The sequence below is a fragment of the Gymnogyps californianus genome, chromosome 21 (assembly GCF_018139145.2).
Source record: "Gymnogyps californianus isolate 813 chromosome 21, ASM1813914v2, whole genome shotgun sequence".
Taxonomy (NCBI): domain Eukaryota; kingdom Metazoa; phylum Chordata; class Aves; order Accipitriformes; family Cathartidae; genus Gymnogyps; species Gymnogyps californianus.
The window spans coordinates 2,545,626-2,570,920 of record NC_059491.1 but is presented as its reverse complement, the minus strand read 5'-3'; the positions used below and the strand labels follow the sequence as shown (position 1 = coordinate 2,570,920).

The 25,295-nt window shown below is 36.8% G+C and overlaps 1 protein-coding gene across 2 annotated transcripts in view; it reads right to left on the bottom strand.

The window, feature by feature from the left end:
• Positions 1-25,295, bottom strand: part of GNB1 (G protein subunit beta 1) — a 43,810-nt gene that overhangs the window by 10,508 nt on the left and 8,007 nt on the right. For both annotated transcript variants that reach the window (XM_050909246.1, XM_050909245.1), the window contains exons 2-6: positions 12,692-12,754; positions 11,224-11,275; positions 3,855-3,962; positions 3,147-3,185; positions 1,256-1,362 (exon numbers count right to left, since the gene is read on the bottom strand). In XM_050909246.1, coding sequence (XP_050765203.1) covers positions 1,256-1,362; positions 3,147-3,185; positions 3,855-3,911 — 203 coding nt within the window. In that variant the 5' untranslated portion in view covers positions 3,912-3,962; positions 11,224-11,275; positions 12,692-12,754. The remainder of the gene's footprint in view (positions 1-1,255; positions 1,363-3,146; positions 3,186-3,854; positions 3,963-11,223; positions 11,276-12,691; positions 12,755-25,295) is intronic.

The window sequence follows — 25,295 nt, the reverse complement described above, 5'->3', positions numbered from 1 at the left end:
CATGTTTGAAACATGATGCACCTAATTCATTGTTCAGAGCTCTCTTACCTGCTTTTATTCTGTTTAAAGATAGATCAGGTATACTGACATGAAAAATCTTTATAGTCTCCACATTTTCTAAGTCATTTTGGATAAAATACTCCAATATGGTATTCAAATTTGTTCTGTGCATCTTCTTCTGACCATTTCCAAGCTGAACAATACAGTGCAATCATTGAAGTACTCCAGTGTCTCTGCACTAATTTTTTTTTGCTCTAGGTTGTATTTTAGAGCTGTCTTGAAACACTTTTGCCAAACAAGAAACTGAATCCCCATCTTTTAAATCAGCTATATGCCAAAAAGATGCCTGAAGCAATGAATTCTACCTATCTGTGAGAAATTAGCTTCTTTCACAGGCATAGAAAATTGAGGTGCAAAACACTAAAGTTTAATTCAAAGTAACAATTTTGTTCACTCTGATTTTTAAGTACTAAGCAATTCAGAAACGAAAAGTATAACACATCATGAATTATTTTTCATCGTCATAATGCATACTGTCGTCTTTGTTAAACACTTGGTTATTTTGCTTTAGTGTATTTACTGTATGCATACACAGAAATGTTCATGCAGTTCTTTCATAAGGCACAGCTTGTTTACACAAATTTGGTAAGAAGGTAACTTTAACGACATCAAGCTTCCTTTGAAAATCTCTACTGAGTAGAAAGAGGCTAGCTGTAACTTACAAACTCCTTAGTTGTAACTTAAAAATTCCTAAGGGGAATTTTTTTTAATCTGTTCCTGCAAGGAAGCAGCAACATATTCTTTTAACTGAAGTTTGAAAATTTGCTGCCATTAGTGTGCCTTAAAATTCTTGTAAAGAAAAGAGAATGAAAGTAGCTGATAGTAGTATCATTTAGTTTCTCTCTAACTGAACATCAGTACTTAACAGGAAGCATTTAAGGAAAAAAGACAACTGATAATGAAATCTACTCTATCTCCACAGTTCCTCAGAACTCATGTGGTACCACAACTGTATTTTTCAGGCAAGTAGATGAAGACTGGTATTTTGGCACCAAATTTAGATTTGGATAACAAAAACATGGACATTAGGAGGAAAAAAGTTATATTAAGTGTTTCTGAATTCTCTTGGTTGTCCGAGTTCTCTTGGAATTAGTGGTTCCTAGTGGTAGGAACAGGAAAAATAACAGTCCTGTGCACTCAACTTTGCAAAGAACAGTGAAGCCACGTGATTCGATTTTGTATCACTAGCACCCACCTGGAATCAGTTCCCCAGTGCATTGCATAAATTTTAGCCAGGTGTCCCCGGAGTGTTCTTCTAGTGCGCATTTGAATTCTCCCCACTGGGTCAATATTGGCTGTGATCTGAAATAGGAATGGTGTCATACACTGAATTTTTTACTTCATAGTTCTAAAAGTAACACATCATATACAATTACATTTAAAAGAGCATTCCAATGCAGACCAAAGTCCCACATTTTGAATATTGACTGAGTTTTTAAAAATTGCCTAATCAAAAGTTACATCGTTTTTTGTTACATCATTTTTTCTTTATCAAATGAAGAAAGCAGCCTCTCTATCACATTTATAAAGACTCTCAGAAATTACTTCGTTTAAGTCATATCTTCTTAGACTTCTAGGATTTCAGACCTTTGATCTGGGTTTTCTACTCCTGTATAGATAAATGTGGTAGACTAACTTCCCCCCCGCCCCCCCCCCGAAAGGTGGGTGTGGGGAGGTGTATCAGGCTTTAAACATGTCTCCATTTTTAAAGGATGAATTAATAACTCGCTTTCAGATCCAAATGGCCTTCCCTTCCAAGTATAGGATTATTAAATTCACAGTATTCCTGATTTATTTAACTTCTTGAAGATAAAAGTAGTCTCTGGAATAAGTGAATAGCGAAGTAAGGAAGCAATCAGTTTAGCTGTCCTTACACTGTTAAATTTAATACAAGCAAGTCCTCCAGTCTGGAGAGTTCAAAAAAACCCCACAAAACAGCACAACACACTTCCAGTACTGTAAGTAGTACACATCACAACAAATCCAAGAGTTTGTAAGTTTATTTTATGGATAACATCTGCATACTTCTCATGTCTCTATGTTACAAAATTCTTTAGCAAGTGCATTTGAGTAAAGATCTCTGCTTCTTTTCAAAGGCTATCAACACAGCTTAGGACTCAGATGAACAGATAAGAATGTTTCTCTGACATAAAACTCCTTTCATGGTGGACATCTCTCATATTAACTAATACTGAAGCTTTTTTTTTTTTTTTCTTTTTCCATACTTTCACCCTGGAAAATACTCAACATTGCGCCTCACAAAAAAAATGAGGCCACAAGATACGTACACTCAAAAAAATGTTGGTGTTACCTTTATTACTTGATATTTTAGTGACATTTTAAATTAATTAACTGACATCAATCACTTCTGTACCAACTATCTTAAATCAGACACACAGGATTAATAGTCAACATTTAAGCAAATGGACTGAAATAGGTGACAAGAGTAAACTGATTCATGATATATCTAGGAAAAAAAAAAAAAGCAAAGGCTTGCCACCTCTTCCAATGCCATAATAATCTGTTTCAGTCTAAATTCCTACCAGATTTCTAGAAAAAAACCCACCGTATCCCCACGATATGTACTACAGAGTACAGATTTCCGTTTCCCCAAGTTAATGTTGACTGAAGCCAAGCCAATAGGGTCAAAATGTGACAGTACAGCAAGATGCAAAGGTATTAGCTCAGGTTCAGAAGCAGTTCAGACATAAGTGCAGCATTGTGTGGAAATTAGTAAGTAGGTTAACCTCAGCAGGTCTTATGGTTCAGATTATCATGGTAATGCAACTGTACTACCACCATATCCATAGCAGGACACCGGGGCTCCCCTGCATTATTTTCCATTGAGCAGCAGAGATGTGCCCTGAGTCACTTCTTAAAGAAAGTACTGCTCAAGGCTACTGCTCTCAGAAACTGGACAAACATAAACAATGTACTTTTTTCTGGAAAAAAACACCTAAAGGCAAAATAAAAAAATTGATAAAGGAGACAAAAAAGATTCACTTGCACTTACCTTTTTACACCATATTTTCTTTTTGTAAAGGAGACAAATTTTCATAATTCACGTTAAACTCTTAAATGCTTACCTGAGCCAGGGTGGCATCCGCACATGCTTTCCTAGCATCCTGCAACAAAAGAAAGTTAGAGAAATCGGAAGAAGTTCTGTACATTTCTTTATCTCTGTTTTGTCAAGTTGATCAAGCACCCTCAAAACAAGGTTCAAAAAGCGTTTCTGCTTGTCATCCAGAGAGGACCCATCCTAACTGCAGCATGAACATAATATGCTGTCTGCTGTCAAAACACATTGAGCATTTAACTTTGAAGTTTTCTTCTTCTTCTGACAGAAAGGTAACATGATTTTAACCACGAAGACAGTCAAGCAATGGAACTGCTTGTGCAGACAGGCTGTGCAGTCTCCATCCTCAGAGGTTTTCAAGACCTAACTGGACAAAGCCCTGAATAACTTTATATCTGACCTTATTTTAAGCAGGAAGTTTGCTTAACATTGGTTATGGTCTGGCTCAGAAAAACTTCAGTAAATGTTCATTTTGATCTAATCCATTTTGTGCATTATTTGTGTAACTACTATTTTCTAAGCAATATTAAAGACCAAAAAGTAATTTCCTAAGGCAGTTACATGTGCTTGCCCTTTCTAAATATCCACAACATTAACTTTGACATTGTGAAAACATTTAACTTAATGCATCATTTCTGTCCATCTCTGTTCTCCTCAAGATGCACAAATGACCATTCATCTGTACTGTGGCTTCAAGATCCACTGATACAATACATACTCTGATTTGGTTTTTCAGTTGTTCAGCCTCCTGGCGTAACTGGTCAAGCTCACTCATTTTCCTGTGCTAAAGGCGTGCTTCACTGCCACCTCTGAAACAACCAGAAATCTGAAAGACAGGTGATAACAATGAGAATTAGCAGAAGTCATAGCTTGAAATTACTAGAGTAGACAAATCCTTTCAACCATCTCAAACAACGCTTGAAAAAAGGCAGACTGGTTTTAAGTACTGGAATACAGGTGAAAATATTTCTCTGAAATCTCTTCAGAATAAGGTGTTACCACACACGAATGTGCTTAGCTTTTTTCCAGCCACACTAAATAAAATATAATTTGGACTTATTCCTTTCCTCCAGGCCTCTGTTTTGCATTTTTTTCATTAGTGTTTTTCTAATTCAGTTTTGTATAAACTCAAATTTCCCAAGAGTGAACCAGCAGATACCATTAATGTTAGACATGAAAGTCAGAACTTCTCTGTTGGTCTTAAGAATAGAGTAACGAATCCTCCTATCAAAGAATAAGCACCTTAAGTATTTACAGACTGACAAAAGCACTTGCAAAATGCTGTAAAAAGACCTATTATGAATGCTATCTATAACACAGCAGTTATGAGAAATGTTGTTCTGATATCTGGATAAAAGGAGAACACTCAAAATGTTGTTCAGGATTTTACTCGTTAACTGCTAAAATGTCTCCCTGAGATTTCCAGCATGGATTCTAACATTAACATGTTGTCAGAATAAAACTAGTATTTTTTGAATATTAGGTTGAGGGGAGGAGTTTGAGAAACCGCTGCCAACAGACATTTTCCCCCTCTAAGACTATTTTCCTAGCATCAATAAGCACCAAATTACTAAAATATATCACTCTGTCTGCTGTACTCTGTAGCCAGCAAGATAGAGGCTCAATAAAACATCACTATCACTGAACACCCTCAACTATTGCCTGTAGAGTTCCTCAACTATTGGACTGTTTTCCAATACAATAAGCATATAGATATCTTCCATTAAGCATACAACTTATCTTTAAAAGTCACTGTTCCAGAAAGATATTGTTGGCATTTTCACTAGCATTCCATACCTAAAACTCAGCTGTTCTTAACCTTTTTGTTTTGAAGTCTCTGCAGTTTGATACCAATATAAGATGCTAAAGAAATGTGCTGATGAAGTTTATCTTTTATTGCAGAACAAGGTAATTGGTTCCTTTTTCAAATGCTACATGGAGCACCTGGGGTTTATAAACAAACACAGGTAGAGTGTTTTTAGAACATTTTATTAGCCAGAATTGACGCTTTACTATTAAATAAAGCAAATGCTTTGCTAGCAGCTTTACATATTATTCTGTTAAGATTTAATCAGCTTATTTATCTTTGCAAGCAGGTGGGTTTTGTTTTTTTCCTAAAGCCCTTCCCAAGGAGGAAGATGAGGATAACTTCCAAATTTTTATCTAGTCACAGTAACAGAGAACATATTGTGAAGGCAAATTAAAGCAGTAGAGCAAACATCACTGATGAAAGAAAAGAAGTTTCAAAAGAGTTATTAAGACTTTAACATTCCCTAAATATTGCTATCCCACATAACCAGACTTATCTCAGAGCTCTCTTCATAGTAGCTAGTATTCCAAACCAAGGACCTCAAGACAAATCTGGTCATATCATCATCTACAAATTTATACTCTTCTCTGAAACACAAAATACTTTAGAAAAGGAATTTTAGTTAGCTTCTGTATCAAAACCTCCATTCATACAACTTCAAAGCCCTTTCACTTTATTGTGAAACTAGGTGTCTCCTTTCTCTCTTCTGGTTCCAGGGTCATCTTTAAGCCCCTTTACGATTGCTTGTTCAGCTTAGTCCAAAATCCAGTTAAGACAAAACCCATCAAGAGTGTTTTATTATCCTATAACCACCTTCTTTCCTTTTGAATGCTCTTTTGTCTCTCAAGATGTTTTGTTCATTCTACATTTAAGACAAAACACTCTGTGGCTGGGTCTCCACAGTTTTTAGCATGCAGTCATCACCGTCCACAGCTCCTGCGTAGTTCACACACACTGTGAAATAGTATGCACTACTCTTGTAATAAAGGAATTAAGAAATTCTAAAGACTGTTCTTAAGAATAAACTGCAAATTTTCAGATCTTCTAGCTTTTTGATATCCAGTTCTATTTCTGCCATTCTCTAAGTTAATATATAAGCCCATTTCCCACTAAACAAATACCAACCTCTCCAGACAGAGTAGAAAGAATTTAGAGATGGTATCAGTCTTATTTCAGAGAAAGAAATTACAATCCAAAACTTAAGCATTCTGCTCAAGGTCACAGCAACTCAACAACAGGATTAAGATAAAGATTTAGGACACCAGAATTCCAGCTGCAGAATTACAGATAACTACATTGCAGATTTACATGCAGCTTTATTTAAAAATATAATAGGATGAATAATCTAATGTCAATCAAAGCAGATATGTTCTCCTGTAACATACAGCTTAAAATAGTGCCAATTTATTTCTGCCAGAATTTGTGCACTATGCAATAGAATTCTCTTGCATTTAAATGAAACAAAACTTCTTTGTATGGAACAGGAAGAGGCCTGAGGAGATGAACACCAATCCTAGGAAAAAAGTCATATTGAGAAAGTTCACTTCACAGAAACTGAACCCTGTAGTTTCATTCTGGATTATTTGCATACACTGAGTTTAAAACAAATCATACAAGCTTATTTCATGCTTGTGCCTTATTGCTTAATAGCATGCACTGAAGGGTACTACTGCGAATGACAAAGCCAGATGAAGCAGCCCAATAGTGTCAAGTGTCTTCTGCAGTAACACAGAAGCAGTAACATTGATACAGCCATATAAGAAGCTGAAGGGACGTAAGTCACATCCCCCGGTTGATGGGGTATCATAGCTTAACTAGCACGTATATGTCTGTCTTCACACAAATAAAACCTCCATTACACTTTGAAAGGCCTAGCACAGTAACTATATGTACACTTTTGTTACAGAAGAAACTCTCACATCAAATTCAAGACAGTACTCTGCCTCAGCACTTTGCCTCCATTCTCTTCCAAGTCCAACTTTACACAGGGGCAGAACCACCCAAACTCCTTCACAATCTGTAAGAATTAACTAAACACAGTAACAGAACCCAACCTTCAGAGACATTTCACAAATGCACTTTATCATACAGTTAGTCAGACATGCATATACATAACCTGCCCTACTTACTGTGCAGCTAAGCTCCTAAAATGCTTTATTTGTGAACTCCACATTTGAGACAATCACTCACTAATGTTTTAAGGAAAGCTTCCTTTTAATGAACAACTTCAAAATGGTTTACCAACACTACAGAAACCTTTACACCTACATGCAGGCAGCAAGGAGTTCAAGGAACTTAACAGCTACTATTGTTAAAGTAGCTTCTATGGATCTTGACCTTCAGTCACGTGCTAGGTAGGACTCATGTTTCAATATTCACTGCGTGACAATTAGTAGCTGAACGCATCCAACCCTTGATGTCTTTCCCATCTGTAATATATTCATATGGTAAGTTCATATCTTGAAGTTAGATACACTTTTAGAGTTACAAGTTAGCCCCTATGCATTCCAAGCAACTCCAAACTCTGAACTGCGTTTCTGACAGCATCCATAGGAATTGTTTAAACCAGATTTCCATATTCCCTTTGTAGTCTTCGTTGTTTCAACATCAACAGGAAGTTCTAATTCCTGCCAACATAACTGAACTCACTAACACTCAGGAAACGAAAATCCTAATGGAGCCAAGGGCATTAAAATATAGTAGTTCTCTGAAGCAGACTGCAAAATTTATGGGACAACCAGCCAACCAACTTGGCTGTTCCTCTATTTCTTTTACACTAAGTCTTAGGCAATTAAATTTATGGCAGAAACCTGAGATCATGGGGGGGAAGAAGAATTCCATCTTCTTGTGTATTTTTCAGCGATACTGTAAAGCAGCAGAGCTTACTAGTACCTAGCATTAAAAAAAAAAAAAAAAAAAAAAAAATCTTTAAAAGAGCAAGAACTACAGGTAAGGTCAGGAAAGTGTATGGGAAAACAAATATTTTTATCTATTCTCACTTCATACATGGGAAATTTTTATATAGATTTATTCGTATTACAGACACAGAAGTAACAAGCAGAGACTGTTCAATATGTGATCTATGCTCATCGCAAACTAGCACAATTGAATATCATGAAATAATATATTTTTGTTTCTCAGCATGTTCTAAAGGCATTTAACTCCATTTCAAAAGAAGGTTTCTAGGAGAAACTGTAAGCTTGATATGGATGATGCTTCTATTTCTGGGGTTTTGAAAGAAGTTATTAAATTTCTAAATCAAGCAAATCTCATGCAAAAAGTCACTACTCAAGTTCCACACTCCTTTTTTCCAAGTTATCACCATAGCTGTGAAGAAATAGGTAGCAGCCAAACTCATGCTTACCTCACTTTCTTTTGAATATGTTACTGTGTTCTTGAAGGCAGGCGTCTCAAGAATAACACATTCACTTTGCTGAACTCACTCAAGACCTTTCCAGAGGCTGAAGTGCTTAAGTGTCTCTGCTCTAAGCCTAATTCCCCCTAATCCTGTTGACAAGCATACCTTGTAGATAATTCTCTTCTTGCTAGAGACAACAATATGCGTACTTGCAAGGTAGTTTACTATTCTTCACTACTCCAAATGATCTAAGTTTCTAATCTCTTCTTACAAGTTACCCATAGAAGAGTCACTTTGTTCCTCTGTTTCCCACATAGGAAAATCAAGTATTGACTTCACCTAATTTGTTACTTTCCATATATGATAAAACTTCACAATTCAACTATGTCAAAAGGATTTATCGTGTCACTCATCTCAAAGTAACAACTTCTGGGTTTGTTTTTCTCTAAGCTACATGAGCTATATTCCTATCTAAGAGGAAAGTTATATATGTCCAGGCAGTCAATTACGTGTTGAATGACTCTGCACAGAATCTTTGAACTGAATAGAAAGCCTTATGAAATCTACAAAACTTCCACACACTTCCTGCAAATGGAGATATACTCAGGATCTCAGTATAATAAATCTAATTTAAAGGTAAAGCTCACTACTCAGAAAACAGTGACAGAACAATTCAAAGGCTAAGGAAGAACTCAAATTCATTCATTTCATTGTTACAACTTTAATGTCCTTTCCAGAGCTCAAGCTGTTTATCCAATTAAGTCCAGTTACTGAAACCAAGGTATCATTAACACCATCACATTTATATGTAGACTGATGCTTGCCTACACTATAATAGAAATGGGAAGAGTTGAATACAACTCATCCAAACATACATTCTTGGGTTAAATATGATTCCTCTCTAAAACTACCTGGTAACAGCAATGAGGCAATACTTACTAAACAGTTATTGCATTTTCTCACACCATTCCTCTAAAAAAGAATAAAAAAGGATAGAGTCTTCCATCCTCTCCTAAATAGCCTGTCCTGTGAATAATCTCTACAGATTAAAAGAAGAGAACACAGATTTGAAATCACAGCTATCATTAAGTCAAATATTTAGAACTTCTGTCCCTTGATGGCTAAACTTTGTTTGCTATAAGGCATTTTTACTACAAATTACTACTACTAACAAGTAAAGTAATCCCACCAAGCCACTGTTGATGCAAAGTCTGGTAACACAGAGGGTTTAAATTTATATTGTTAGAGTATCAGCCAAGTACAGTAATTTCATAAGAAGGTTAGCCAAATCACCTTTCTCCCAAATGACCAGGCTGTCTGATATTTGTTCCCTCAACATCTTTCCTGTTAATACACATCACTCCAGTGTGTACGAAACAGCCAGAAGAAAAGCAAAACACATCATTTGCAAAAACAGAGCCACAACTTTACAGCCTTAATAATGAGTTCATGTTATGCCTACCAGACAGTCTCATAGCAGGTCATCTGATTAAATGAAGCTGTGCTAATCTATTAGATACCATAAATCCTATTAGCAACATGCACAGCAGCTTGTACTTTTTCACAATGACAAAGGAATTATGCACAATCTACTGTTAGTTCCAACGTTTTGACATCATATTGGCTTTGAAAAGCTGAGGGTTTTTTTGTTATTTAATTGGAAGTATATATTGATTCCTATTTGACTTTTATTCAATAGAAAACAAAGTAAGTGAGATCAGAATTGCTTGTGGAACAAATTTGAGGTGTTCTCTCTCCCATTTACATGATCCAAAATAGAAGACAAAAAAATTCAGGGGTGCCTTCTGATCCTGAAGTACACACATCTCCAGATATGGTGATCACCACAAGAGAAGGTATAGATAATTTTAGAAGTTAGAAATCATAGAAAAGGTATACAGGAACACAACATAAGAAATGTACAGAATCACACAAGCTTCTGTGATACAAACTTCATTTGAAGGGGGGAAAAAAACCCTGTAGAACATGCACTGAATAGCTCAAAGACATGGGCTTAATACCCAGCACTCGTTAAAACAAAAGGCTATATAGAAAATAGGACAGAAAATACTGAAAATACCGTAACGCCACTGAGTAAAAGCAATGGTTTGTCTACACTGGGAACACGGTGTTCAGTTTCAGTTTTTGCTCCTCCAAAAAAGAACACTGGAGGTGTCTAGGGTTGACCAAGGTTAACTAATTAGAGAACAACTCAGAAGACAGGTTTAGAGAAAGAGATGGGGGCTAGCTTGCTGCTTGCCTTTTCAATTACTAGATATTTACCTGTTTTTTAAAGTAACAAATTTAACTGAGCAAATACTTTCTACACAATACATGGCTAACTAGTAATGTTCCTCAGACTAAGGGGCTTCACAAGAGGCAGAAACAATTGAAGCTATAGTCTGGAAGGTAATGAAGGTTTCACTGTTCCAAGAACATTAGTAATAATTACAATTGCACAGAATATAAACTCTGAAACTTTTAGATTCTGTTTAAATAATACTGACACATTGAAAAGAACATTCTGACAAGAGCCACTTTGCTCAAAAGAAATTTGGCCTTCTTCTGTCAAACATGGCGGATAAGTAATTTTTCATTCATGAGAGAATAACTATTCTCATCATTTTATTTATTACAGTTCCCTGCCCCACTGAGATGAAACAGTTTCATCTATGGTCTCCCTCTGCTTTGCCAGTTCAATTTCTGAGAGAAGGCAGGCACTAACATCTATTATTTAGCAGGTTTCCTGGCCATTTTAAAATCCTTCCTGTTGACATAAGAATACACATGCTAAAGTAGAAAACAGGTACTTTAGGCCTGAACAGATTAACAGCTAAAAACCTGAAGTTAGCCACTTTTTAAAAATAGTATGAGTTTCTCGAGCACTAGAAAAAAGAATTACCTTACTTCTCTACTTACATTTTCTCTCACTGCAGTAGAAATCCAACTTCTGCTGTCAAACATGTAAATTCTAGAGAAAAAAACAAAACAAAACAAAACCAGAATTAGTACAGTTATCAAGAAATACCACCAAATTCTTAACAAATCTAGCAGAAATTAAAACACTATCAAAGCACAGATCATTTTTTGTTAGCTAACTTAAACAGCCAGCTTGTCTTCATGAAGGAAATGGGCATTGCTTTAATAATACTAACGTAACCAAAAGACTTGCTCATGTCAAGAAGCTTTTAACATTTTTTCCAAGAAAACTCTTGCAATCCTCAGATCATACTATTAGAGAGTTTAGGATTGTAACAAAACATTGTCTCACTCATACAAGACTGTAATTTTCACTGCGCTACAAAGTGCCCCACCATCTGCATTTTCAAAGCATTGAAATTATTTCTGCTTAATACCGTTCCTGAGGTATGCTTGCTTTCTAAGTACAGTTAAATATCAAGTTATCTATTTTATCAAAAGAAGTTAGATAAACCTCCTACTAATGAGCTCAAGTGAGAGCACAACACTCTTCTAGAAGAGTTATGACTTCTAATCACTAAAGATATTAAAAAGTAAAAAAGTAAAAATTTACATCTTAAGTAACACACACTTGCAGTCTAGAAGACTAATGATTTAACATACAAACTGGCTTTCTAGCAAGGTGAAAAAATTTCTTGTAAGAAATTTCGGAACAATTTTTTCCTCTGGCAGCACAAAGTAATAATTATAGTTTACCCCCAAGATTTGAAACATGGATAACCGCTTATACATTCAAAACATCTGCAATCTGTCTCTATCACACAGCAAGACAAGGGCTATGGGTGATGTCAATGGACACCTGAGCATACATCTTCAAACCCGCTGCATCAGGACAGTGGAAGATTATTCTAAGCACAAAGCAAGAATGTACTGAAGCAAAATAATCTTAAATGAGAAAGCCAGACTACAACTTCATATACTTTAAACTGAAATGCTTACATGTAATGCGTCTTTCTGATTTTACAGTTCACTATTAGCTGGAAAATTTACAAACCACTTCAGTGTCTGGTATGGAGGTTAAGCTACTTAGGATATGGATCATCCTCATCCAAGCTCATTTATAGATGAACAGTTTAATACCGTGATTATGAAACCATCACAGTGTAAGCAGTTTTGTTTGTTACTGCCAGAACACCACACTTTTAAACATAAAACAGTAACTCAGACTTAAGAGGCCAAACTCCACCCCCCGCAAGACACAAACACATGACATGACCACTTTAAGTTCTGAAAAAAGATCAACTATATTCAACTTTCAGAAGTCTTGACAGAAAAAATTTGCCCACACTGCAGAGATAAGGAAATCTAATGAAATTCTGAAAGAATTACCTGAAATGTAAACAAGTAAAATTATGCTGGAACACTAACAGCACACAGAATACACAATAGCAAAGGCCAAAACACACACCATTATTGTCCTGTGCTGCACCCTCATTAATGCAGGAGAGGTGTTGCAGATTTCATATGCCTTCTGCAAAAAAGAAAAACAAAAACAAAACAAAAAAGCTACTTTAACCAGCCTGCAAGAATAGTAAGGAAGCATAACAGCAAATTTTTCCACAAAGTTTACTTTATTTTTTAAACCAGGTTAAGTTTTCAGTTAGGTATGCTGAAAGCATCCTGTGATGCCTGCAGAAAGCAATCCTGGCAACTGAGATATTTTCAATTCTACATTAAAGATGGAGCTCATTTAAGAACAAAAGTAGACAAGCCACTTGAGAAAAGAGATCTGCATTGCCACAAGCTTCCATTTTTAGCTAAAATGTAGCCTGGTAAAAGCAACATGAAAATTACAGGCCAACTCATTCACCGCACCACAGTACTGATTCAGGAAAGAAAGAGTTCTTGTAACCAGCTTCATATACTCTGCCTTAATCAGCCCTTATAACCCTGCTCAGCTGAGAGCTTGAGGTTCTCAACATCAAGAACTGGGGTTTCTGAAACAGGAGAGAACAAAAAGTACCACAGAATACTTCAAGCATGGTTCAAGTGGTTAAACCATTATACCAAAGCACCTGGAGGCCAGTCAGCCCTACACATGGTTGGTATACCCAGTGTCCCCACGTTCCCACAGCCTTCTGCTCCAAGCAAAGCAGCACAGCAATTTGGACCAAAAAACAATAAAGTAAATCCAGAAGGCAAACGCATCATCATTTCTGGGTAAAGCTTCCCTACTACAGGCAGTCACTGCTATCAACCTAATACTCTTTTTTCTTTAAAGGTATTGAAGTAGTTACACTGAGGTGACAACCCAGCCTAAAAATTTATCTCAACTCTAACATCCACCAGAATACAAGTCTTCACATGAAGACCACTCTTCTGCAGAAGAGACTACAACTTTTTTCACGAGGTTGGGGAAAGCAGGGAAGAAAAGAGGGAAGAAAGGAAGAAAAGGGACTTTGAAGAGTAGGGAAAGCATCTAAAGTATTTTACTTTAACATCGTAGAAAATCTGAACAACCCTCCAAAATTAAGCAACTTCCTAGAATAAATACATTCACTGTAGCCTTCTCCAAAGCCATTAGCTGCATAAATACATTTTTCTTCTTGACCTATGGATTCAATGAGAGACTTAAAACCCAAATATTCTCTATGTTAATTCCACCTGCACACCTTCTTAAGACTGCTTTACACATACATTGACTAGATGCCAAGGCCAATATTTGAACTGCAGCAAAAGCATTCTAGCTTCTTAAAACACACCATTAATTCATACATAACCTGATGCGAGGCCAGGCACAGCACATCAGACAAGGCACCTGCTCACCGAGGGTTTGGCTCAGTCCCTGGGACAAGGTTTGACCAGGCTTCATAAGCAGCTGCCCCTGCTGTAAGGACACGGACAGAGCACAGGCAACACCAATTCTTCTTTAGCAGGCAGATCTCCAGCACAGCTGCAGGAAGGATCCCACCACAAATCAGTCCCCAAGAGAGGCACACCACTTCATGTTTTGGGGGTCCTGGCTGACTGCAAGTTGAACATGAGCCAACAATGCTCCCTCGTGGCAAAGACAGCCAACAGCATCCAGCGCTGCATTGGGAAGAGCATTACCAGCACGTCAAGGGAGGTGATCCTTCCCCTCTACTCAGCACTGGTGAGGCCACACCTGGAGTACTGTGTCCAGTTCCACGCTCCACAGTACACGAGAGACATGGAGCTACTGGAGAGAGTCCAGCGAAGGGCCCTGAAGATGATTAAGGGACTGGAGCACCTCTCATATGACGGGAGGCTGAGACACATGTTCAGCCTGAAGAAGGCTCAAAGGGGGATTTTATCAATGTGTGCAGTCTTCTGTATACACATGTATTTTGCGCAGCCTTATCAACATAGTTTAAAACGGATGTCAACCAACACTAGTAAAAACTAGGTTTCCATGACCATTACACCACTTGAATCTTAAAAATTTCTTGCATAACATATCCTCCTGCAAGAGCGGTACATAAGGTTGTTTTATCCAAGGCACTCAACAGGAGATGATTTCACTGGAGGGGAAAAAATAACCAAAACCAAAAACCTACTAGCAAACATCAATATTACTACTAAGGTAAAACAACAATTTCAAATAAAGTTATTTTGCTGCTCTGGTATATCTTCCTTACCAACATGCACCCATCTGAATGGTATGCATCCTACACCCAGCAAGGATGGCTGTATGTAGGCAGGCAGTTACTAATTTAGCATGCAGATGCTTCTGTTCAGGTACCCAACACTTATCACCACTATGATATATCAACTACATCGTAGAGATAATGTCTGTGAAACCAGGAATTGGAAGTTAGTTTATTAAAATTATTTCTTATAGTCTACATAGCTGATTATTATCATAGAACAGTACCTTGGTGCCCAAGAGATTACACGACCTTTCCAAAGCACCAACAACAAAACGAAATTCCAATTATGCCACCAGGCAACAGTAACTAGAAGTCTGAAATTTAAAGCTATGCTTCAAGACTATTCTGTACACATAAAACCCCCCTATCCTCAGTTTGATGGCTTGGTCCTAACTACCAACATAAACTGTTCTATCAGCTGGAAATGTGAAGGACGTTTTGATATCTGCATATGTATGTGCTCCTCCAGGAGTTAATTCTAGTACAGACTTTTCTTGTGGAGTACAGATCTGTATTCCAGAAAGCCTAGTCTTTGCTGTCACCTCCTACAAGAGCAGCTTTGAAGGACAGCCTACAGAAGTACAAAACAATAATTACAAATTCATAAATCTAAATATGCTCAAGTGAATGGATACAACCCCTTCTCATTTATTTGATGTCTTCTTTCTGCTGCGTCTATAATTTCCAAGCACATAAGCTTTGAAAAGCAAGCAATACCTTACTAACAGGTTTGCAAAACAGATTACCCTAGTAGGGACAATGCTAGATTGTACAACTCCTTCAAAAACTTACTGAAAACACTTCTGTAGTCAAAGGCTAGTATGGCTGGACCATTTCTGTGGGAGGTATTGGCTGCTTCTTGTGTTGAAGAATTGCCAAGTTTCCAGCTGAAGCATTGTGCTCAATAGACATTTTTCCATATATTAGTGTGAAGTACACACAAAATAAGCGAATATCAGGTCAGTACATGTTAATGCTCATTATGCAATAGTTACACTAGCTGGTTCAAGAGCTAAAAAATTTCTATTTTCAATATAGTGTGCAAGTACAAAATAGTAATTACACAAGCTAAAAATACCTGTAACTGAACCAACTGATTTCACAAATGCTTCATTATTACATATAGCTCAATTCTTGAATTACAGGTCCCATTTTAACTAGGCAGCTTCTACAAAGGTCACTGATATTAATACTTAAGGGATTTTGTGCATAAAAAACCCCCTGCAGAATACCTGGTAATGCAAGATTCTAAAAAATTAGGGGTTTTGTGTTTGTTCTGTCTGAAGACAAGTTTTTCTGGTAAATGAAATCCTTCACCTGTTTCCCAGGCACAAGATTTTGAGGAAAATACATTCAAACTCCACTCATGACTTAACAGTGTAAAGTTGCAGCCCTATTAAGAGCTATGATCTTCAAGATTACAACTGACATGTCCTTCCCCCCCCCCCCCCCCCCCCCATTTTAGTAGTAGAAATCTAGAAATGCTTTCCTCTTGAAGAAATTTGTGCACTTTTTCTACTCTGCTTGACGTATCTAGAAGACTGCATTAGGAAAAAAATTTTCTCATAGCTGCAGAGAACACAGGAAAATTGCTGGCTAAAGAATAAAGGTCAGTTTTACGGTCCTTCCAAAGTTCTGGCTACATTCCTTCATCTGTAACCTTATTCACACAAAACAGCACATATAACAGGAAAATCCAGGCATAACAGATCTACATGAAAGCTTCTGACCAGTCAACATGGCCTTCCATCAAACTGCCTTCAACTAAGCAGTGAGGACAGCAGTTTTAGCACTTCAGAATCCCAGACAAAAACAAAAAAAAAACCCAAGAAAGCCCATCCACCATAAATAGCTGCTAGTACTCAGGAAAAATAAAAATAAATAAAAAAAATAAGCTTTTATTTCAGAAAATTCAGGGGACAAGCCAGATATTAACAAATCTAGAAACCTTGCAAGACCTTGCAAAGCCCAAATTCAATAAGACAGTTTCACATTCAATGTCCCAAATTTGAATTACTGTCTCAGAGAAACAGTGCATTTTTGTCTCCTCCAAAAGTTACAGAATAAGAATAATTCACAAAAAAAGTTAACTTCTATGTGCAAATTCCTCAATATGCCAGAAGTTATTACTACACAGTAAAGCAAAACATCCACTGAAAATCACCAAACTCTAGCTATATATGCATAATCCATCAGCTTTTGCTTGCATGCTTAGATTTTCTAAGACCTGAGGACTCATCACTCCCTATGTTTAACAAGTATTTGAAAATAAACCTTTTGGATAGTTTACCACTGTCTCAAAAGAGAATACTAATCAGCAGACAACAATGCTTAAGATCGTGGCAGGGACACATGCTTGCAATAAACAGCTCTGTAGTGAAGTAGCCTGTCTCCTTCTGCCACCAACAGTGAACAAATTCAAGCTGTCTTCATGGAAGACAGCATCCCTATGTTGCCAAAATACTCACATTTCCTGATGCTAATCCCATGACCTACATCTAAAAAAAAAAAAATCATACTGATGCAATACTTAAGCATAAAAATCTGGACTGTAGCAGGTCACTTCATTAATCCTGTCTAAATGCATGGGCAAGCTATGTGCATTATTAAAAACAAAAATCTTAATTCTAGGTACAGTGGATAATTTATGTAAAAAATAAAAAACCTCATTATTACAAGTTTAACAGATGCCTAAAGCCAAATGCTTAAAATCACACTTCCTAAAAAGAGGGGTCTTAGGAGATCTTTGAAGTAGTTCACGAATATTAATAACTGTTGCTACTTTAGTGACCCAAGTCAAAAGATTTCCTAACTACATCTCTTCTTTTCTGCCTTGCTCTGAAAGAAATTCACATTTAAGAGCATTCTAACACTTCCTGATAAGTGGCGGGCATAGGAAGCTAACTTATTTTAAGAACAAAAGTTACTGATATTTAGTATAAGTTTTCAACAAACTTTTATTTATTAAGAATGTCAAAAGCCAATACTCTAGGTTTTATTCCTTTGTTCAAAATTATCTATATGCAATTACTCCTTCTGAAGAGCAACACATCTATCGATAAACTGCATCAAACTGGCCAGTGATGTTTTTGGCTGTCTTCTTTCCTGATCTTACAACTAAAAAAACCCCCAAAACCCACAGTAAGTCAGGAAAACTTAGAACCTACTGGTGCATAAATTTCTAGCCACTTTTATCAGAAAAATAAGTTACTGAAAATTGTCACTTAATAAACTATCCCCTTATCCAAAACCAAGCAATTTTGTTGTCACATACCACCAGACATCTCCCTTCAGACTGAAAAACAAAACCCAGGCAGCATTGAAGGAGAATACATTACTATTAATTAACCAACACAGAAGTGACTAAGCATTTATTACTAGATGCTTCTATCTGCAGAGTCTTACAGTAACTGAACAGTTGTTTCTTACTTCAACTGTCATCTTTCATTGCTTCCTTCAACTCTTTTATCATTAACCTCCAGTTTTTACTGGCATTTTCACTTCATTTGTAAACTGACCAAAATCTCTGTTTACCTAAACAGGGCAGACCACATGCACAACAGGGATATCACAGTCCTACTTTAATACTAACGCCACTGACACACACCATATTTGTCACTATTTAATTTCTCACTATTTAGAATTAATATTATTGCCATGAACAGAGAAGTAGCTACAAAGGTAAGAATATGTAACCAAATATTGCTGGATCCAGACACCTTCTTGGTAACACACAACTAACTATTCATGAGCTGCAGAAACAAAAACTAGGTCTTACTGGCTAAAAAAATGCCACTGTTTTGCACTTTAACTGCAAGAGACAAATCAAAACGGTTTTAGTTACTTTCTCAGGCCCACTAATATGAATCAACTAGGCTTTGTGCCATTTGTCCAGATACTATTGTTCCTTCCAATTTTTTTAATTTTTTTTTTTTTAAATCACAGTAACTATTTATATCCCCTTGGAATTGTGCTAAAGTTACTCTTTGTAATTTTTTGAGGAAATACATTTTTTGACATAAGCCCTTTAGCATCAGGAATGCTTGAGACCTTTACTTATGAGGAAAAAAAACCACACATAGCAGGAGCTATCTGGAAAGCTGCTAATAATGAGAACAGTTTCATGGTTTGGATTTAGAAGTGTTAAGGAGGCAACAGAGGAAAAAACCAAGGGTAAAATGACAGCACAAATCAGTCAGATATAGGAAGGTTGCCTGGTGTGAAGTGTTACCAGCAATGTGTTTGCAGAGAAGTTGAACAAAATAATGCAAAAAAACCCCACAGAAACAAAACAAGAAATCCATTATTTCTTCTCCAGGGGACCTAAAGTAGTGCCACAGTATCAGGATATTATCTCTTCAGGAAATGTGTAATCTCTTATCTAGATCAGCTGAATCTATAGATGGCAGGTTTAGAGCAGTTCAGAATGCAAGCTATACACAGCACATTTTCTCCTAGAAGCTAGAAATGGAAGCATGCTGTTGTAGGACCAGTTTACACATCATCCCAGTGTGACAAATCAGTGACAGAATCATAAAATAGCAAATGAAAACACATTACACACCTAAATACGTATACTTGTTTCTTTTTAGTAAAAGTCAACATTAGAAACACATTTATTCAGGTATCAAAACAAGTTTGTAATCCACAATTTAAGAACATGCCTATAGTAAGTTGCAATCCTATTAAGAAACGTAATTCTTACCAATTCTCCTGAAGTTTCCAAAGATTGTTTTTTAAAGTCACTTTTGGGTATACCAATTTTCCAGTAGGTCTTCAGTTCATTTTTTGTGATTTAAATATGTTCAAGAAGTTCTCATGAAGATTGATGTATTTCTCTATCATGATGATGTTCTGCTGAAGCTCTCCCCAAATAACTCACAGTAGGTGCTGAGGAGAGCACAGCGTGTGACCGGATCATGTTGCACTGAACTCACAAGCAAAGAAACGACTAGATGCAAAACCTGGCACAGAGGTAGGTGATTACACCACCTCCTGTTACCAAAATCCCAAAGATTACAATAAAATCCATTGGGTGGATCAATTGCCACTGTCTGGGGGCTAAAGTGTAAGAGAAGAACAAGTATTTTCCAAAAGCCTGAATGATATTTCTCTCAGCTCTGCTTGCCAACACATCTGTATTGGCATGATCTTCTCAACCTTGTTAAAAATCATGTATTGTTTCAGATATTACCGTTACAGTGACATCATTAGGTACATTAAGATCTTCACTACAATATTTATTATATTAGAGGAGGAAATGGGCTATGTGATTGCTTATTTACAATACAAAAAACAGAAACAAAAATAGCAAAATTATGCTAATAAAGAAATCCATAAGACTGTGTACATGCATAAGCACAGAAAATTAGTAGAAATTCCTATTATTGTATTTTGTATTTCCATAAATTTCAACTCAACTATTTTATCAACAGAAACTGAATCATCCATTTCATTCTACATATGCCAGCTAGTAAAGTCAACTGAGTCAAAGGAGAATCAGCTGCTTCCTATTTACACCCTTTTAAAAAAATACAACTAACTTTCAGAATGCTACTTTTTACATCCTTAAAAGTCAAACCATTTAAAATTAGAAGAAATCACCAATCAAATCGACATACCCTTATTCTTGAGCTAAGTGAGACATTTACAGATATAAGATAGTCTTTTATGGACAATTTTGCTTCTGAAAAGCATCCCCCTAATCCATGCATGTAGGCACAGACTTTAATTGAGATACTCACATGCTTACATATCTCACTGCACTAAGGCCCTCAAAACACTAATGAAAAACACATTATGTTTCCAGAAGCAGCAAGATAATTTATATTCTATCAAATCTGAATTGTGCTTTACCATACGGATCAAGAGTTCCACCCAAAATGCCTTTCATTGTTAGGATCGAATCCTGAAAGAGTACTTCAGTAACATGGATTCTTCTTTCTGCTCTGACTTAGAACAAAAATAAAAATAATAATGATTAAAAAATCCAATAGAAGCAGCAGAGGTACCCCATCTTAGAGACAGGCTGGACAAGACTTGATAACTATCTTCTGACCATAACTACTATCACATCCTGCCTCAACAAAAACATGGTAGTTAAGACATTTGAACAAACTGCCTGCTCTCTTTGTGCCTCTGCTACACAGACTGTACAAAACAGCCTCAGAGATCATCTAAAAAAATATATTCATTCTTTACGACTCTGTTAAAGATCTTATGAAGGTTCAGCTAATTAATAAAAATAATACATTTATTTCATTGAAATAAAAATTTAGGTGTTCAAACAGTACACTGATCTTCAGTAAGAGATTAACAGAGCACTGTTAGAAAGAAGTTAAGCTACACCATGAAATAAGTGCTTTCCAGCACCAGTCCGTAGATAAAAAGTATTTCAGTGGACCTTAAAAATCAACAAAATGTATTATATGCATATAGCAGATAAAAGAATACTCAGTAGAGATTAAATTATGGCATGACTTCTCTAATCTTTTAACCCAAAATAGACTGAGCAATACTTTGTTCTCTAGCCCCGCAATCAACATAATCCATCGTCAATCAATGTGCAAGCAGTTCCATTAGTTTTGATAGCAATGATTTATACACCCAGTAGCTCATTGATTTCTCCCAGCAATTGCTGTATTTCGATATGTGCTGTTGATACAAAATAAGTTAAGGTACAGAAGAACAGGAACAAGAAAAGCAAGGCTGACAGACTGAAAAGTAGAGTAACACAGGAGACCTTGAAGCCATTAGACTGAGAAGTGGTGTCTGGGAACACACAATGCAACAATGCTTAATGCTGATACAAAAGATAAACTTCAAGTACAACCCAGGGACAGTATCACAACAGAAAGCACAAAGGTACAACAGGAAATACTTGCTTTCACCCTTGGATGTTCTTCTTTCCATAGTACCGCATTAACCCTCTTAAAACTTCTGGCATTAGTCTTTAAGTAGCAGTTGTATTCCTCTAGATAGTGTGAATCTGGTTAGGTGATCAAAATAAAGAGGAAAATATGATAAAAAGAAAACAAGTAAAGTACTACTAGGGTTAGGAGCCAGGGTGGGAATTAACTAAGAAAGACAAAACTGAAAACATGAGAAGACAATCCCATTGTCATGGTTGAACCCCAGCTGGCAACTAAGCACCACACAGCCGCTCGCTCACTCCCCCCGGCTGGGATGGGGGAGAGAATCGGAAGGGTAAAAGTGAAAAAACTCATGGGTTGAGATAAAGACAGTTTAATAAGTAAAGCAAAAGTCGCACACACAAGCAAAGCAAAACAAGGAATTCGTTTACTACTTCCCAGCGGCAGGCAGGCGTTCAGCCATCTCCAGGAAAGCAGGGCTCCATCACGCGTAAGGGTTACTTGGGAAGACAAATGCCATCACTCCGAACGTCCCCCCCTTCCTTCTTCTTCCCCCAGCTTTATAAGCTGAGCATGATGTCATATGGTGTGGAATATCCCTTTGGTCAGTTGGGGTCAGCTGTCCCAGCTGTGTCCCCTCCCAACTCCTTGTGCACCCCCAGCCTGCTCACTGGTGGGGTGTCCTGAGAAGCAGAAAAGGCCTTGACTCTGTGTAAGCACTGCTCAGCAATAACTAAAACATCCCTGTATTATAAAAACTGTTTTCAGCACAAATCCAAAACATAGCCTCATACTAACTACTATGAAGAAAATTAACTCTATCCCAGGCAAACCCAGCACATATCTATTTTAGGGAAAAAAATACGTTCAAAGTGAAGTCAAAAAAGCAAAGTCTGTGCAAAGCCAGCAGCCAGTAAGGTTAGTTGAAATCTGTAACTCCTAAGGTTCTGCACTGATTTCCTTGATCCTCTGCATACTCCCTTTATACAAGCAGTGCTTGATGTTTATTTGCAGCCCCTGGATGCTATTGTTGTGCAAAACAATGTGCATTTTTGAGGGGAGGGTGGTTTTAAGTTTGTTTTTAAAACAGAAAACACACTAACTGCAGTAGACAATATATCAGCTTAGTCCTTTAAAAATAGAAGGGGAGAGAGCTTTGAAGACAGGCCACTTCCACCTAATACAGAATATTAAGGATTTTGACTTGGGAAAAACACAGTTGTTGTTTCCAACTCCAGCTTCCACCTCAGCTTGCTTTTATAAGTTCCTTCCTCTTCTGTAAGAGCCGAGCTGCTCATTAACTAGCAGCCAAACCATCACAGTTTTGCAGCACAGTGCATGGTAATAAACTATTCGCCCATCTTGGTTTCCTTAACATGCTCAGTTGTGAACTGGCAAGGCAGCTGCTGAACAGCAGATGTCTATGCCACCTTTTGTGACAGAGGACAGCAATAACTGACTTTCCCAGAGTGAGCCCTTCTGAGTTAAATTCACAACAGCAAGGATATGGAACAAAAAAATTACTACAGGATAAATTAGACTGAGAAATCAAAACCAAATGAATTAAATCTGGAATTCTCCACGGTATGTATCCAGGCAAACAGGTAGGCGCTGCTAGCTAGGTGACGCAGCTTAATATCCCATCTCATCATCATCAAGAAAATCTGTTCAAAATGCTTTATATTTGATCCCCAGTGCGGCAAACAAAAAGTGAACTTTCCAATGCCTGATTTAGTATGAGTTCCATCTTCTAATATGAGTTAAAGGGAAGAGAGAAGAGTCAGACTAGAAGCAAACATGAAGACTGCTAGGCATCTTCTCACATCTAAGGACTTGCCTAAGATTTCCAAAATGTCTGGAAAAACTTCATTCTATTTTCAAAGTTTCTGAGTTTATAGTGGTTTTAAGATGTTTTCTCATTTTCTTCAAGATACTGTACTCCATTTGATTATAAGGATACAGTTTTTTCTTTTTGAAATCACTACATAATTGAATCTTGGATATCCTGAATTCGTAGTATGTCAAATTCAAGACTAATGAGAGACTTTGAATAATCAGATACCTAAGTACTCACACCTGTGAACTACTGCGTCCAACTATGAAAGCCCCAAACGCAGGTTCTGCACAAGTTCCACCTCGTCCGTATATCAGCAATGAATCTTTTTGTAGGACAAACCAAAGTATTTCCTGAAATGCTGAAGCTTCACCTATTGTCTATAGGCACACGAATAAAGGAAGTTGAACTAACCAGTTTGACTTCACTGTCCAAAGTTTCTATGATATTTGAGTTTTCATACATGAAAAAACACTTCCCCAACTTCTCAAGCATCTATTAAAGGCACACTACTTTGTCAAGATTTCAAATTGTTAAATTGTTCCCGTTCAATATTATTTTATTTTCTTTAAGTATTATACAGTCTTTTAACCAAAGTACAGTATACTAACTTCTACAGTAAGTTTTCAGGCACTAGCCAGATAATATCTGACAACTTGTAGTGAAATCCAGGACTTCATAACCTGAAGCACAATTAAATTGCCATAAGCATCAAGCAAACTGTTCTTGATCTTTGTACAGACAACACCTTTGTTAAACAGACAGCAGTGTATCTTCAGTATTTTACCACTTCACAAAGAATGTGCAACAGGGGTATCAAACATATGTTCCAACAAAGAGAGCTCTTTAATTAGTACAGTATAATCTTATTCCAAGTACCAAAGGTTTCAGGAGACTATCACATCTACTTGGTTTTTCTAGACAAACAGAAAAAGTTACCACACCACCCTCCAAACACATTTGTTAGGCTATCTGAAGAAAACAGTTTTGGGAACTAAACAGGAAAAATCCAAGAGGACCATAAACGGATTTCTTCTCAGCATCTTGAAGCACGTGTAGGCCTGCTTTGTTGAGCACTATTACTTCATTTACTGGAAACAAAACATATACTAAGTTTTGTATTATGCAGTTACAACTCCTGGTATTTTATATACTGAAATGTAAGTTTACTTTTTTTGAGATTCAAGCATTGCTACGTTCAACACATACCTTGAACCACTTGGTGTTAACTAAGATGTATCAGCTCAACAATTTAAATAAACGTAAATGGAACAGAACTTTACATATATGGCAAAAACAGACTTACTGCACTAGTTTTCACCACAAAGATCTTACTAGAAAATATTAGTATTGCACACATATCAAACTAAGAAATAAGTTCGGGGACTTCTGGTCAATGCTGCTCACAGAGTGATTGGCCTTACGAATTTCACTACTGAAGATAACTAAGCATTAACTTTTAAGATCTCTGCATCAACAAAAAAGGCACATTCATACCGTCTTCTGTACGCTTTTAACCTTGGAGCTTTGACACCCCTCCTGTCCCTCAATTGTTTCGGTAAATCCCTCAAATACCTACAAAAGTACAAACAGTTGGGCTGAATACAAAGTGTTCCAATTTTAAAAGAAAGTATACCAGGGCAGTTCAGTTTCTCTAATTCCAGAAGAAAGGCACATTCCTCACCAATTACAAAG